Source organism: Drosophila ananassae, chromosome 3R, assembly GCF_017639315.1.
Source record: "Drosophila ananassae strain 14024-0371.13 chromosome 3R, ASM1763931v2, whole genome shotgun sequence".
NCBI lineage: Eukaryota > Metazoa > Arthropoda > Insecta > Diptera > Drosophilidae > Drosophila > Drosophila ananassae.
In genome coordinates, this window is record NC_057930.1 from 23,024,739 (window position 1) to 23,038,141 (window position 13,403).

The following is a 13,403-nucleotide window of genomic DNA, read 5'->3' on the forward strand; positions in this document are numbered from 1 at the left end:
CGGAGTAGTCTAAGAGAAAGAGAGGCAAGTCGAGCTATGTCTGTCAATGTCAATCTTGAAAGCTTCAGTTCGCAGTTCCCAGTTTCTACCTTGAGTTGCCACAAAAGTTTTTCTTAAAATTTTCGCACTTTTCTCAGATTGCATATACTCAGAGTGTGGATGGAGTGAAGGATAAAGTTTCCATGATGTGTGGCATATGCCCCCTTATCAGGGAGGCGTGGGGGTAATTAGTCGGGCAAACATTTTAATGCTTTACGCAATTCTAACAAATTAAACTCAAGCAATCAACACCTACACAGGCTTAGCTTGCCGGCATCATCTCCACCGCAAGTCAAACTCAATTTCCGCAAAATGTAATTTTTTTTTTTTCCCCGACGAGTTCCCCGAAAACTTTTTGGGTAAACTCCACCCACCCCCACCTATCCGGGGGAGGTTGGTATTTGCTCCACATAATGCTTATTATATTAGGCAACCCGAAAAGTTTTGCCAGCCAGCGAGAGTGGGCTTTTGGGAGGTGAAATGCGGCGGCAGCTTATTTTAATTGCATGATGAATATTAAAATATTTGCTTAATTTATTATTCAGGCATTCGCATTCGTGCGCGCAAACATAAGCGGGCTAAAGTATCCCCAAGCACACACACACACACACCTGGTTTTCAGGTGTACTTCAGTGGGTGTAAACCCCACTCACACACACATATGTGTATATAATTTTGGCTGATTTCTATGTACTATGCCAATTATATTCAGGTATTTTCGGGGCAATTTCCCGGCACTGTAATACATATTTAGTTATTTGTGCATAAAGTATCTGCGAGATGCGCGCCAGTCAGGTTTGATGCTGATGTTGGGCATTCAATTAGCATTTTTAACTGAAAAGTTGGGTAAAGTTTGTGGAGATAATTATTTCTATTAGGACATACTATCACATAGTAATAGTTATGATATAACATTTGTATGTATGCCTTTCAGTAACTATGAGGTAAAAGTTTTAACATCTTCAAGAGGTTCTAAAGTTGAGTACCAAAAATTTTATGAAGTTAAATATAAATTCTATAAAAAATTTACAGATATTTTCCTATAAAATTACCTCTATTATAAAAGATTAACCTCTCTTTTAGGACGTACTATATGGTAGTTATGATACAACCTTTATATGCCTTTCAGTAACTTTGAGATTGAAGTTATATCATGTTCAAGGGATTCTAAAGTTTAATACTAAAAAGGTTTTATTGAAAAGGATATATTCTATCAAAAATGTATATAAAACGTTTATAAAATATTTCTAGTTCTAGTTCCTACTCAGAGCTATAAAATTTACTTAAAGCTACGAATATATAAAGTACCGAGTCCCGTTCCCCTTTAGGCATTACAGCTTCCCATAAAAAACTGAACTTAAGTACTTCAGTGCCTTGCATAATTTGTATAATTTTGTGTAATTTTTATTGTTATTTTTTTTCATCCTAAAGCGACGTAATGTAAACCTGTTTGGCAATGAGAGTTTTGCAATCTCGGGAATCATTTCTTACGTCATTTAGGTCGACCTTGTGAGCTGAAACCGAAACAGAAACCAAAACTGAGGCAAGTGCAGATTAGTGGCCCATAATTATTTATTTAGTTTCTGGCATTTGCATAAAATATGCCAATCCGAATCGAAAAAAGTCAATATGGTACGAGAGTATCTTTGGGATGTCGCAGAGTGCCCTGACTAATGCAATGATAAATGTTTTTGCGATGAAACGCTTCAGTTGCGATCGAAATGCTCAGATTGGCTGATGGATGGCAAGGACATCCGGTTCGAGGACATTTGAATAACAATATCACAGGCGAGATATCACGAATTCTGAGTGCTCGAATCTGGGAATTGATTTGGTCAACCGTTACAACAGCAATAACAGCGGGATAGCCCCTCAATCGTGAATCGAGAATCGAGAGGGGCGGTGGTATATTCCCAATGATTCAGCATATAGTACAGATGCTGAGGAAACGCGTGCCCCTGCCCAGTGGGATGTCCTTGGTCCTTGTCCGGATTCCATACCATTATGTCTCAACCGGATCCTGTTCATTTTTTTTTATTGTGGTGTAATGTTTGTTGTTCCAGCGCGTTGACATGTGAGCCAAGAATCTATTCCAGTTTTATTTTTTTTTTTGTGTCGGCCCTCCCGTGGCCTCTTTGCCATCTGATGAGACCGCCCACCGATAAAGGGCACAATTACAGGGGCAGGAGGTCTTATATACTAGTACGTTGTATAGAAAAAAAATCAAAAATAACAAAACGAAATGTACCAGCCACAGCCTTTTGTGTGTCTCCAGGCATATGCACCAAAATAAAACACCCTCGTTTACGCCCAATTTAATTTTGAAGTAGCTTTTTATGGTCTTGTGGCCAGGGATTTTTGAATTTATGATTCCAGTAGCTAAAAGCGAAAGGAAACGGAGTTAATATCCATTATGAATAGATAATGAAAAGGACTGCTTTCCTTCTGATCTGATAAGATATCTAAGTATTATGCATTTCTATCTAAGTGTTTTCAAAGGACTTGCTTTGAAAAGGTGGATGGTTCTTCTCTTAAAAACTAAATTACTTCCATCTATATTCTAGATTCTACAAGTTCTATCCACAATCTATCAAGAAATATTAAGTGAAATATCAAAGTTCATTAGTCGTTAAGCCAATTACTAGTCTGGCTGCTACAATAGTTTCCAAGTAGCTACACCCCTCCAGGGGATAAATATCCTTGTCAGCGAAAAGTATTCCAGTTCACATCCCTCTGGCCCCTTTTGAAACGATTATAAACCCCACGATCTGCTAATTGCCTGCGTGTCATTAAGCTTCCACTTACAAAGGAATTAGACAAACAAACAATAAAATTTATGGCAAGTGTCGCATTTTGTCATCAAGCAGCGACAAAAACAACTGCCAGGAAAAAAATGTCGAGTACCAGCCACCCTTGGTAGCAAATATTTATCCTTCGAGGCAAAATTGCGACAAAATTTCACCCCTAAGTGGGCAGTACCCTTGCAGCTGTCTCTTTCGTTTCTAGATATTGCCTTCCCTTTCATGGTTTTTTGGTGACGATGACTAAATTAGCAATTGATTGTAGGGGGAGGAGGATGGGCCTCCTCCGAGGCGAAGAGCTGGCGGAACTCTAGCCAGACAATGACCGCAATGAGAGTCGTAATGTCATTAGATGCTTGGCTGGATGGTCCAAGCGATTCTTGACTTTCTTTTCAGTATTTTTTGCTAAGCTCCACTGGGAAAAAATCTAGGTAGTTTTAGTTAAAAGAGGGGATAAAATAAATTATGTTTTAATAACTTAAACCAACCATAATATTGGTATTTTCGGTCTAAGGGAGAGGTACTAGACTATTACCAGACTAGAATACAATTTCTCTCTGTGTACTTTTCCCTTTGGACTCCTGCGGTGTTTATCTCTCAATTCTCAATTCTCTTTTCTCCATTTCTTTTATTCGCCGGGCTTTTCCCGACTCACGGGTTATTGAACAGGCGTGCCCAGCGGAAGGCGTTCTACTTAATGTTTTGGATGGAAAACGTTTAAATTCCATTGGCGCACTTCCGGTCACCGGATGTCGTGTGCGCCAGCGGAAACATTAAGGGAGCAATCTCTACCCCTGTTTCCCTGACTCTTCACCCCGAAAAGAATTCGCAAACTTCACTGATGGGGGGTCATCTCCCCGGTAATTATACTTCGGGAATCAGTGATATGGCCGGCACGTGCTCGCCATCTAATCACTCGCGCCATTGTCTTCTGGCATATGTGTGAGGGGGATTCGCCAAGTAGATGTATTATTTATAGAGATTTCTGGACTCACCTATCGGAGGCACTGCTGCCGGCTCCAAAGTTTCCGAAAATATGACTTCCAAAGGCGGCGGCCGCCGCTGCCGAAGAGTGCGGCAGTTGGGGGGCGTGTGGCGTTGTGGGCGTGGGCGTGGACGATGCCGAGTTGTTGGAGGAAGGACCTCCGGTCATCCTGGAGCCGGTGGTCAGCGACATGGGCCCGCCCACTTCTATGGGGGAGTCTGTGTTACGGGAGTTCGAGGGACTACTTGGTCCGGCACCACCGCCAGCCATGGGCGTGCTGCGATCCCTCAGACCCGACGGCGACGGCGAGCCGGCACTGATGGAGCCCAGGGACTGGGAGGCGGAGTGGGGCGTGGCGGTCAGCTGATTGGAGGACAGGGGCCGCTCATTGTCGCTGGAGTCCAGATGCATGCCACCGCCAGGACTGCGGGAATGGGAAAGGGAATGCTGCTGTTCCAGGCCACCATTGGGCAAAGGACTGTGCGATCGCTGGCGGGGCGGCAGGTCGTCCATGTCGTCGTCTATTTCGCCCGTGATGTCTGGCGAGGATTCCCGAGAGTCATGAAGCTAAAACAACATTGAGAGAAGGAATTTGGGAATTGATTTAAAATCCAAGAAGAGTGAGAAGGATCTGCTTACCTTATCCAGTGAACTGGAGCTCTCCCCATTCTCCCGCTTGCGCTGCTCGTCCTTTAGCCTCTCAGCCTTGCGCCACTTGGCCCTCCGGTTCTGGAACCAGACCTGCCGGGAAAGGGAATGAAATTGAGAAAGTTTCGAGAAAATTGCCATGATACGGCCACATGTCTACTATTATTATTATTTATGCCAGAAGCCAACTTCTGGCTTGTTGACTCCCGCTGCCAGCCAATTGAAAATTGAAAAACTTTCCCCCACGCACAGGACTCGGAAAATTGCTAGCAGGAAGAACATAACAAGGGGGGCGTGGCTGAAGAGGTGGGGGAAGTGGGGGAAAACAATAAACGAAATTTTCCACCTCACAAACTTTAACAATCTGTCGTGCTGCCTTTGTCCTTCGAGCCAATCTAAGACGTAAACAAACAAAATCTGATTTTCAATTTTCGCAACGAAGACAAAACAAATTTGCCCTGTAATCAGCGCCTAAATTGGGGGGGGATTGGGTGGAGGGACAGGACGAAAAGGACGGGAAGGGCCACACTCTCACACACATGGATGCCTTGACTCTAATGAGGCTCAATCAAGACAATGCCCTGGCATCCTTAGACACATCCTTTGGATTGCTTATGCGCGCGTGTTTCCTTTGCAGGCATCCCTTTTTCCCCAAAGCCCTCCTCTCTTCTATCACACTCCTCCTCCATTTTCCTAAACCACTCGTTCACTTCCCGTTCGTTTTCGTTTGCTTTTAGTTCCGGTTTGCGCTGATTCCCCAGCTTAGAGCGCCCTCTAATGGGATTTTACTTGCAGGGCGCCATCTTGAATGAAAATCACTCCCACTGAGTGTTAGTGTGAGTGTGAGTGTGTGTGTGGGTGAGTGTTTTATGTGTGTGTAAGTAAATTTCCTAATCAAAATTCAAATTAGACATTGTGCAAAAGTTGGCATTTTGGCTCCATTGTTGTAATCATAACGCAGCATAAAACAATTTCAACATTCTTTGGCCCGAAGCCAAACGGCTGACTTGCCTTAATTCTCCCCCACCTCTCTGTCTCTCTTTCACTCTTTTCGCCCTCTCTCTCACTCGTAGTATTTATATATATTTTATCCGCCATGTTTCCCCAGACTTGTGTGTGGCAAAAAAGGGAGCTGCTTCCTGCTCCCCCCGCCCAAGCTCCTTATTTTTTTTTGCCTTGGCAAACAATAAATTGCGCACAATCCAACCCCCAGATGAACACACACACCCACACCCACAGCCACCCATAACACCCCCGCTGGGGTCTGAACTTTTCCAGTTTTCCTCGTTTTTGGTGGTGACGCCCACCAGTTACTTAATACAATATTTATGCCATAAGCACATTACCAATAAAATATGGCTGGGCTGGAACTTTTTTTCTCTCTGTGTGAGTGGGGGGTGTGTGTGTGTGTGTGAGTGTGTGCCGGCGCCCTGGGGGTAAATGCGAACAGAGAAGGATATGTAGTCAAGGAGGCAGAAGGAGATGGAAGAACAAACGATAAAAGTAGCTCTTCTCCTTCTGACTGCTCCCGTTATTATGACAAAAATTGAATAATGAAAAACAATTGTCTGCCTCTGTCTCGCTCTCCATGTCCTTCTCCCTCTCCCCCTCTCACAATCATAATTTCATGCACAATTTTTATTATTACACAGAATTTAATATGTTCTTGTTTATTTAATTCGCTTGGCTTAGTTCCTTGATTGCTTGTTAGGAATTGGAGGAGAAGAGCAAGGAGGAGGGTGTTCTTTATTTGTTTTTAATCAAAATATTATATTTTAAATTTTAAATAAAAAAATATATGTTTTTATTTTTTAATAAAATTTGGCAAGAGAGAGATTTTTTTAAAAGGATTTTAGAGAAGATATATTCTTAAGATGGAGTAAGGATTAAGAATCAAAAAAATCATAGCATACTTTTGGGTATACTTTTGGTCTCTTATCTGTTTGAACAAAATGGTTTTAAACAAACCTATTATTTTCAACAAAAAAATACATATAAATTGTCAAAAAATATAACATTTTATTAGCTCTTTTGTTTTAAGACTCTTTTCTGATCAAATATTGCTATAATTTCCTTTTAATAATACTTAGCACCCCACTGCACACGTCTCTTCCTATCAACACTTCCTCCTCTGGAAACGGATCCTCTGAAGGACCCTCAGGTCCACTTCAAGTAATTTATTTACTTTTGAAAACACCCAAAGGCGGAAAAAATATCGCATAATTTTTGAAAGAACAATAACAAGGCATAACAATTATTTATAAACAATTTTTGCGGTCGGACAAGTTACACGAAAACCGATTTGCCATGAAAACGAAAACAAATAAGTAAACAAATTCGAAAGGGGCTGGGCTGGGCAAACAATAACAAAAGTTGTTACACAGCCAGTTACATGAAGGATAAAATAAAAAAGGAAACAATGCCAGCGAACAAAAGGTAAACACCACCCATGGAAGAAGGAATCTATAGAGAGGGGAAGTCGTTCATGAAGTAATTACGGACAAGTGCGCACCATTAGCTTCCGCAAACAGCTCGGGCCGGCAACACTCAATGCAAACAACACCCAAGGACCTGGCAAGGATCAGCCAGGATGCCAATGATGATGACGAAGCAGACCAAGTGGAATGAATGAACAGATGTGTTAATATCAAACGCATTTTGCTTGTGGCTGAACCCTTTGCAACCTAAAGCGGTGGCAGCAGTGGCAACAACAATAATTGGGCTACCGCAGCAGCCGACACCACACCACCACCACCACTACCGCCGTCCTTCCCATGACCCAGGAGTCCTTTACTCCCTTCGGTTGGTTTTCGAAACCGCCCATATCCTGAGGCCAACTCGATTCGACTGCCGACTACCGAGGCGGCCATCAACTTGGATCAGCATTAAAGGATTACTCGAGCAAATGCAATTATTTGACAGGCAGTCCGATCAACCCAAACAGTCCTGTACACTGGAGAAAATGCTGTGAAGAAATTATAGAATTTTTCAAGCCAAGAAAAGGGTTGTTCAAGGAAAGCTAGAGAGGTTTTTCAGTGATTATTTGATCCTCAAAGAATTGGAAATAGGATTTCTGTATGATAAGTTTCCCCCAGTGTATATCCTTTATCCTGAAACCAAAATCTCCTTCTTCGAGGCTTTTTTCCGCCGCACAGTTTCTCACATTGCTACTTGGACCCTGTGATTATAATAAATTATCAATTATTGGCATTATTTGCGGTAAGCAGCCCTTTGGCTTCGAGTGGGTGGCTTAATTCCGCATTTCCGAACGGGTGGTTTTAGTTTCGTGTGGGTGTTGCCCATCGAATTGTCCTGCTGCCGTACATTAATTTTAATCGAATTAGTTATGTATGAGGTGGAGTATACGCGGAAGTGTAAGGCGGTAATCGCACCGGACTAACGACTTCATTATTCATCGCCTTGGAGGCCAGCGAGAAGGCTTATTAAATGAGTAATTTATGAGAAATTGGGTGCTCTATCAAAAATCACATTAAAGTGCAGCATCAGACTAACTTTTTCCACTTAATAATTTCAAGAACACCCCTCTTATTCAGTTTCCTCCCTCTTGAATTTAAAAATCAAATTTCCCACTCATTTATCAATCAATATCACTTATTAGAAGAGCTCTCCGGCATTAGCTCGACTTCAAAGTGCTTTGTCCTTGTCAGGTGGGCCCTCTGTATATATTATATGGCACATCCCTGATCCAGCTGGGACCCGGGGCTTTAACCATAAGCTCGCTGCTATACATTAAGTAAATGATTTTTGCACTGAACTCTCTCAATACCAGACAATTCCCGGGGTCGTTTGTTAGGGCATCAAAAATTGACAGACGAAAAAAAAAAAAAAATCGCGTGGAAAATGTATCAGGTTACAGGTTACAGGCAAGTGAGCGGCTAAACAGAAGCCAGGGCTGCTGTTGGGGAATCAAACGAAGTACACATAATAAATTTTATTATAAAATTTATTTCCGCTCCGGCTCGGCGGACAAAAAAAAAGCGAACGGAATGTGTCAAAATGCGGTTGGAAAAACGAGACCAGGATGGTGCACCCTCATCAAAATATTTGGCATTCATTCCATTATCGAAATCCCAGACTAAGCTGTCCAGTCGAAGTGCTGTTTTTCCTATTTTCCTTCTCGCTGTTATTTTTTCCACACTTTTTGCCGCTTTTTTATTTCCACAATTTTGTTTAAGAACTTCGGACTCTGCAAAGTCAAGAGAACTTTGGACATTTGACAGGTTCTTGTTTCGGTTAAGGGGGATGAGTTTTCCAGTTCTGGTATTATTAACTTGTAATTTTGTTAGCCTGACAAGTACACGTGTTTGCGACAAGTGTCCCACGAAACACTTGACAAATAAAAAATATACAAATATCAAGTTGCCGGCGCAAAATTGAATTGCAAGTATCTTGTTACGCCTGGGAAAATTGTGGAAAATCTGTGTGTTGGAAAGCTGAGGCAGCTAATTGCGCCGGAAATAGAAAAATAAAGAGAGGATGTCGTAACGCCACCAAAGTGTTTTTAATAGCCACCTAAGTGTGCGTGGGCCCGCTCGGGAACGTGTCTAGTTAGTGTTGCATCCTCATTAAGTTGCAGTTTCATTTCCATTTGCCGTGTGCATAATTTGCTTTCGGCCTTACAAGTCGACGTGCTCGAGTGGGCCAGAGATTCCGCTCAGTTCGCCCACTACGGATCTACCTACAACGAGTATCTTTGTATCTCTTCTCATATCCGTGGAAGTAGATCCGCTAATTGTCAGCTAGCCGTGCACTAATCTGACAAATGCACTTCACAATTCTATGTAAATTGCCTCCGTCTAATGATTACCGCACTTAACACTTTTTTTCTGTTTTTTTTTTTAAGCAGACTTAACAATCTTTTCCTGACTTAATTTGCATCTTGATCCGCACGAGGCTGCCTTACAAAATGATTCTAATTTTGGGCCAGCAATTGCCAGAAATTATTCTCAATGAGTGACATTAATGTAGAATAATGTGCAGCCTTTAAAAGCAATATTCAATTTCAAGGAAACTCTCTTCGAACTTTAGGAAAGTAGATTGAAAAATAAATTCAATAACCAGCAATAAAGAGCAATTTGCAATGAACCCCTCAAACTTTCTACTTTCTTTTCATATTTTCTATTTTTTTTTTTTGCCGATTAGAGCTTAAGAACTTTGCATATCTGGGTGGCAGGGCCAGACCCACCAACTTCATTGAAAATGTATATAGAAAATATTTTTTCAGAAGCAGTTATTGCATTACGTTTTCTACACGCCACCCCAAAAACCCCGAACCAGTTTGTAATCCTCGAGGTCCTTGAGCCTCTTCGGCATGCATATGCATTATTAATCGGTTTTAGGGAGGGGGTTATATATATACATATATATCTATATAGTTAGGAAGGATATATACATGAAATGAGTGGCTTTGATCAAAATGCGTGACCGTTCTAGGGTTGTCCTTATGAAATTTGATACGATTTCGTGAGTTTCTTTGCTGAATTAAATATTTCTCAGTTGGCCGAACCTTTTTTTCTTTTTTTGATTTTTTGGATTTTGCACCCAACTCTTTCCCTATTTTGCATAATTTTTGTGAAAATCACAGAAAGTGATGTCTTCTTACCTGAACCCTTGCCTCGGTCAGGTTGATTTTCATGGCCAGATCCTCGCGAGTAAATACATCCGGATAGTGGGTCTGGGCAAAGGCCGTTTCCAGTTCCTCCAGCTATTTTTCGAAATTAAAAATTAAACATCAACCTTTTGGTTGCTTTTTTTTTGGTTTAGAGTTAGTTACCTGTTGCAATGTGAAGGTGGTGCGATTACGTCGCTGCTTCCGCCGGACAAAAGTCTCATCGTGGATGGCAGGATGATACGAGTAGCTGGTATCTGGAGGAATAGCAGATTAAAGTTAGTCAAGGTGTGTTGCATTAGCAGCCATAATTTATCTAGTTGCAACTGAGGGCGTTAGAGCTTGAGTGCCACTAAGCTGGGATGTGGATGTCTTGGCCAAATAGTAGACATGAATTAAATATAGTTAAGGGATTAGTTTGCAAAAAAATAAAAACAGGTAAGGAAATAAGTAAAAGACAGAAAGGAAAAGTTATTAAAAGTTACTTTATTTAGTTCCCATTATTTTTTATCCATAAAATTCCATTATTTTTTGGCCCAGTCATGGACAAGTTTTTCTCTAAATTTTAAATGAACCAACTATAAATTCCTTCGAAATCATTCAAGCCAAAAGTTTTTGCTCTGCCCTTGCTGGAAAAATCCCTCTCTCTCCGCTGACAACTTGGCCAAGTTTGGCTTTTTGCTGAAAGCCAGCTGTTGCCAAAAATTGCAGGCTAATTGAATTTTCTAGCAGCAGCGCCATTTTGTATGCTACAAAATATTTTATAACTGCCTTTTGAGCTTTTCCTTTTTGCCAAAAGGAGAGACAGAGCGATAGAGAGAGAGATAGAGAGGAAAGGCGTTGACAGCCTCACTTGACCTCCGCCCGAAAATCCCTCCCCCTGCGACTCACCCTTTTTTTTTGGGGAAAATGGAAAAGTAAAGCCGAAAGGCGGAAACTTTGTTGGACCTTTTTCGACCGGACTCGGTGTGCGTCCGTGTTGTAAAATTAATTTTCAATTTGATTTTAAATAAATAATTAGCTGGCAATTTGCAAAATTTAATTTTAATTTTCTTCTTGCCAAAGCCTCGAAAAGCTTCTGTCTTTTTCTCCTCCTTGCCACTCGCTTCCCCTCTCTTTTATTTTGCCATCTCTGTCTCTGTCGGTGTGTCAACTTTTTTGGGGGGCTCTAATCCGATTAGCTAAAATGTTGTTACTTTGGCATTCATTTGCGCCAGGACGAAGGTCGTCCCATCCTGGCGCCGCCCCCCTTTCTCTGTGTCCTTCTTCCCACCGGATTCCCTGGAGAATCCGTGTAATGCGCACTAATGTTGTTTTCTACAACTCCGTTTTTCTCCGTCTCTATCGGCAAGTGTCGCTATCGCTATGCCTGCCATCGATTAATATTTAATTATGAAAATAATTAGAAAATGTTTCCACTCTGTCTTCGGTTTCTTTTGCGCTTACAGGTAAGCCGAAGGATATATGTATGTGCGAGAGAGGTATCCTGCTAATGAAGCACGCATTTCGTGCCAGGACCAGGCAATCAGTTCAAAGAGTTTTGCCAAAGGAGCCAAGTTAATCGAATAGTCGATGAGTTGAGCCATTTGCACTCAGCATTACCTATTATAATTTCTTGGGATTTTTTTTTCCTGTGAGGTAGTTGGAGGCATTTAAGTTACTAATAGGGGTGGAAAAGTGGGGAAAGGATAAGTTTTATTATTTTTATTAATACTTGACGACTAAAATACTAAACAGCTAAATTTTAAGACCGATAGTAAGCTTTTTATAAGCTTTTATCGAATTCTGAATAATTCCCCATCTCTATCCCATGGCTATCGCTTTTTGAGAATAATAGCGATCACTACCATTCCTCGATAATAAGCACTTTATAAGCTTTTATCGAATTCTGAATAATTCCCCATCTCTATCATATGGCTATCGCTTTTTCAGGATAATCACGATCACCACCGTTCCTACATTTGCTCATCTCCAGCTCTGGAAAGCTGCAATGTGCAATTTTCTTGCTAATCAAATTCTCTGTAGCCAATAATTGCCTAAAATGCAAATGGATATGCCCCAGGTTTTTGGGTTCTAAGTGGGCCTCAGGCCCTGGCCAGGAATTAAAAAAAACTACGTAGAAGAGACCAGCAAACGTTCCAATGACGTCCAAGCGGCTGGCAATTAGCACAATTAGGTTTCGAGTGCAAATCCCAAAGCGCAACAGCACCAGCAAAAGCAGAAGCTGGCCAAAAACTGGGCAATAAGAATTTCATGCTGAAAGCTTTACCAAAAACCTAACAGAACCACCCTGTTCGATGGAGGATTTCCGCCCTCCCATTACCCATTTTCCACCAAAACTCGAACATCAAACGTCATGTGGCAAGAGCAACAGAAGGGGCAGCAACATCGGCAGCAGCATCGGCAGCAACAGTGGCAACAACAAGTCAACTAACCGCACTTGTCAGGAAGACAGGATTAACAAATCCTTGTTGGCAAATTGATTCAAAAAGTACGCAAAGGGGCGCAGACAAGCCAACCAACAACAGGCAACCGTCTATGTCTCTGGGCAGGACCTTCTGCCTCACTCTTTCACACTAACGATAGCTGTCTTTGTCTGGCTGCGAAAGCAAGGCTGTCTCTTTATGCACTTGAAGAAATTAGAGGGATAATATTAAGGATTATAATAAAATTTTAGATCTTTTACAAAATTGTATTTTTTGATTTAAGTTTAAAAAATACTCTTTTAAAATGTTTTTTTATAAAAAATTGTATTTCCTATTTAGTAAAATTTTTCTTAGTGCTCTGAAGCTGCTCTGTGTCTGCTCGTTAGCTGCGCCGGTAATGGGAGATAATTCAATTTTTAAACATTTGGCATAACAAGCGAAACCATCATTAAGGGATTTTCGGTCTGAGAGCAGTCAAGTCAAGAGTCCTTGCAATCAAGTTGGCACCACCCAAGCACCACCCATCCTAGCCACCCACTCGATATCCTTAAGAAACATGTCTGCCAACTTTGTCTGCCATTTCTGTGTAGGATCCTACAAGAAACAAAAATCAATTCTCATTCGATTTCAGTTTCGCTTACTTAATCTGAGATCTGAGAATTAGCATTCATTATAGTTTTCGTTTTTCTGGCCTAGTTTTTATTTTTATTTTTATTTTTATTTGTTTTTTTTTTTTTTTAGGGGAGAGAACAAGAAATCCCCTGGCAGAATTCTTGATATTTTGTTCGGTAAGTGTCACCGTCTCAATTTCAGAATTTCAGAGTCCGGGCACGCGTTGGCAAAATTTTAAATTAGTTTAGCAATTGAGAAGTATT

At 41.3% G+C, this 13,403-nt stretch overlaps 1 protein-coding gene across 1 annotated transcript in view; it reads right to left on the minus strand.

Annotated features, from left to right (window-relative positions):
* Positions 1-13,403, minus strand: part of LOC6498059 (homeobox protein aristaless) — a 33,331-nt gene that overhangs the window by 3,810 nt on the left and 16,118 nt on the right. Inside the window, exons 3-6 of the mRNA XM_001961956.4 lie at positions 10,268-10,359; positions 10,097-10,198; positions 4,465-4,566; positions 3,836-4,392 (exon numbers count right to left, since the gene is read on the minus strand). Coding sequence (XP_001961992.1) covers positions 3,836-4,392; positions 4,465-4,566; positions 10,097-10,198; positions 10,268-10,359 — 853 coding nt within the window. The remainder of the gene's footprint in view (positions 1-3,835; positions 4,393-4,464; positions 4,567-10,096; positions 10,199-10,267; positions 10,360-13,403) is intronic.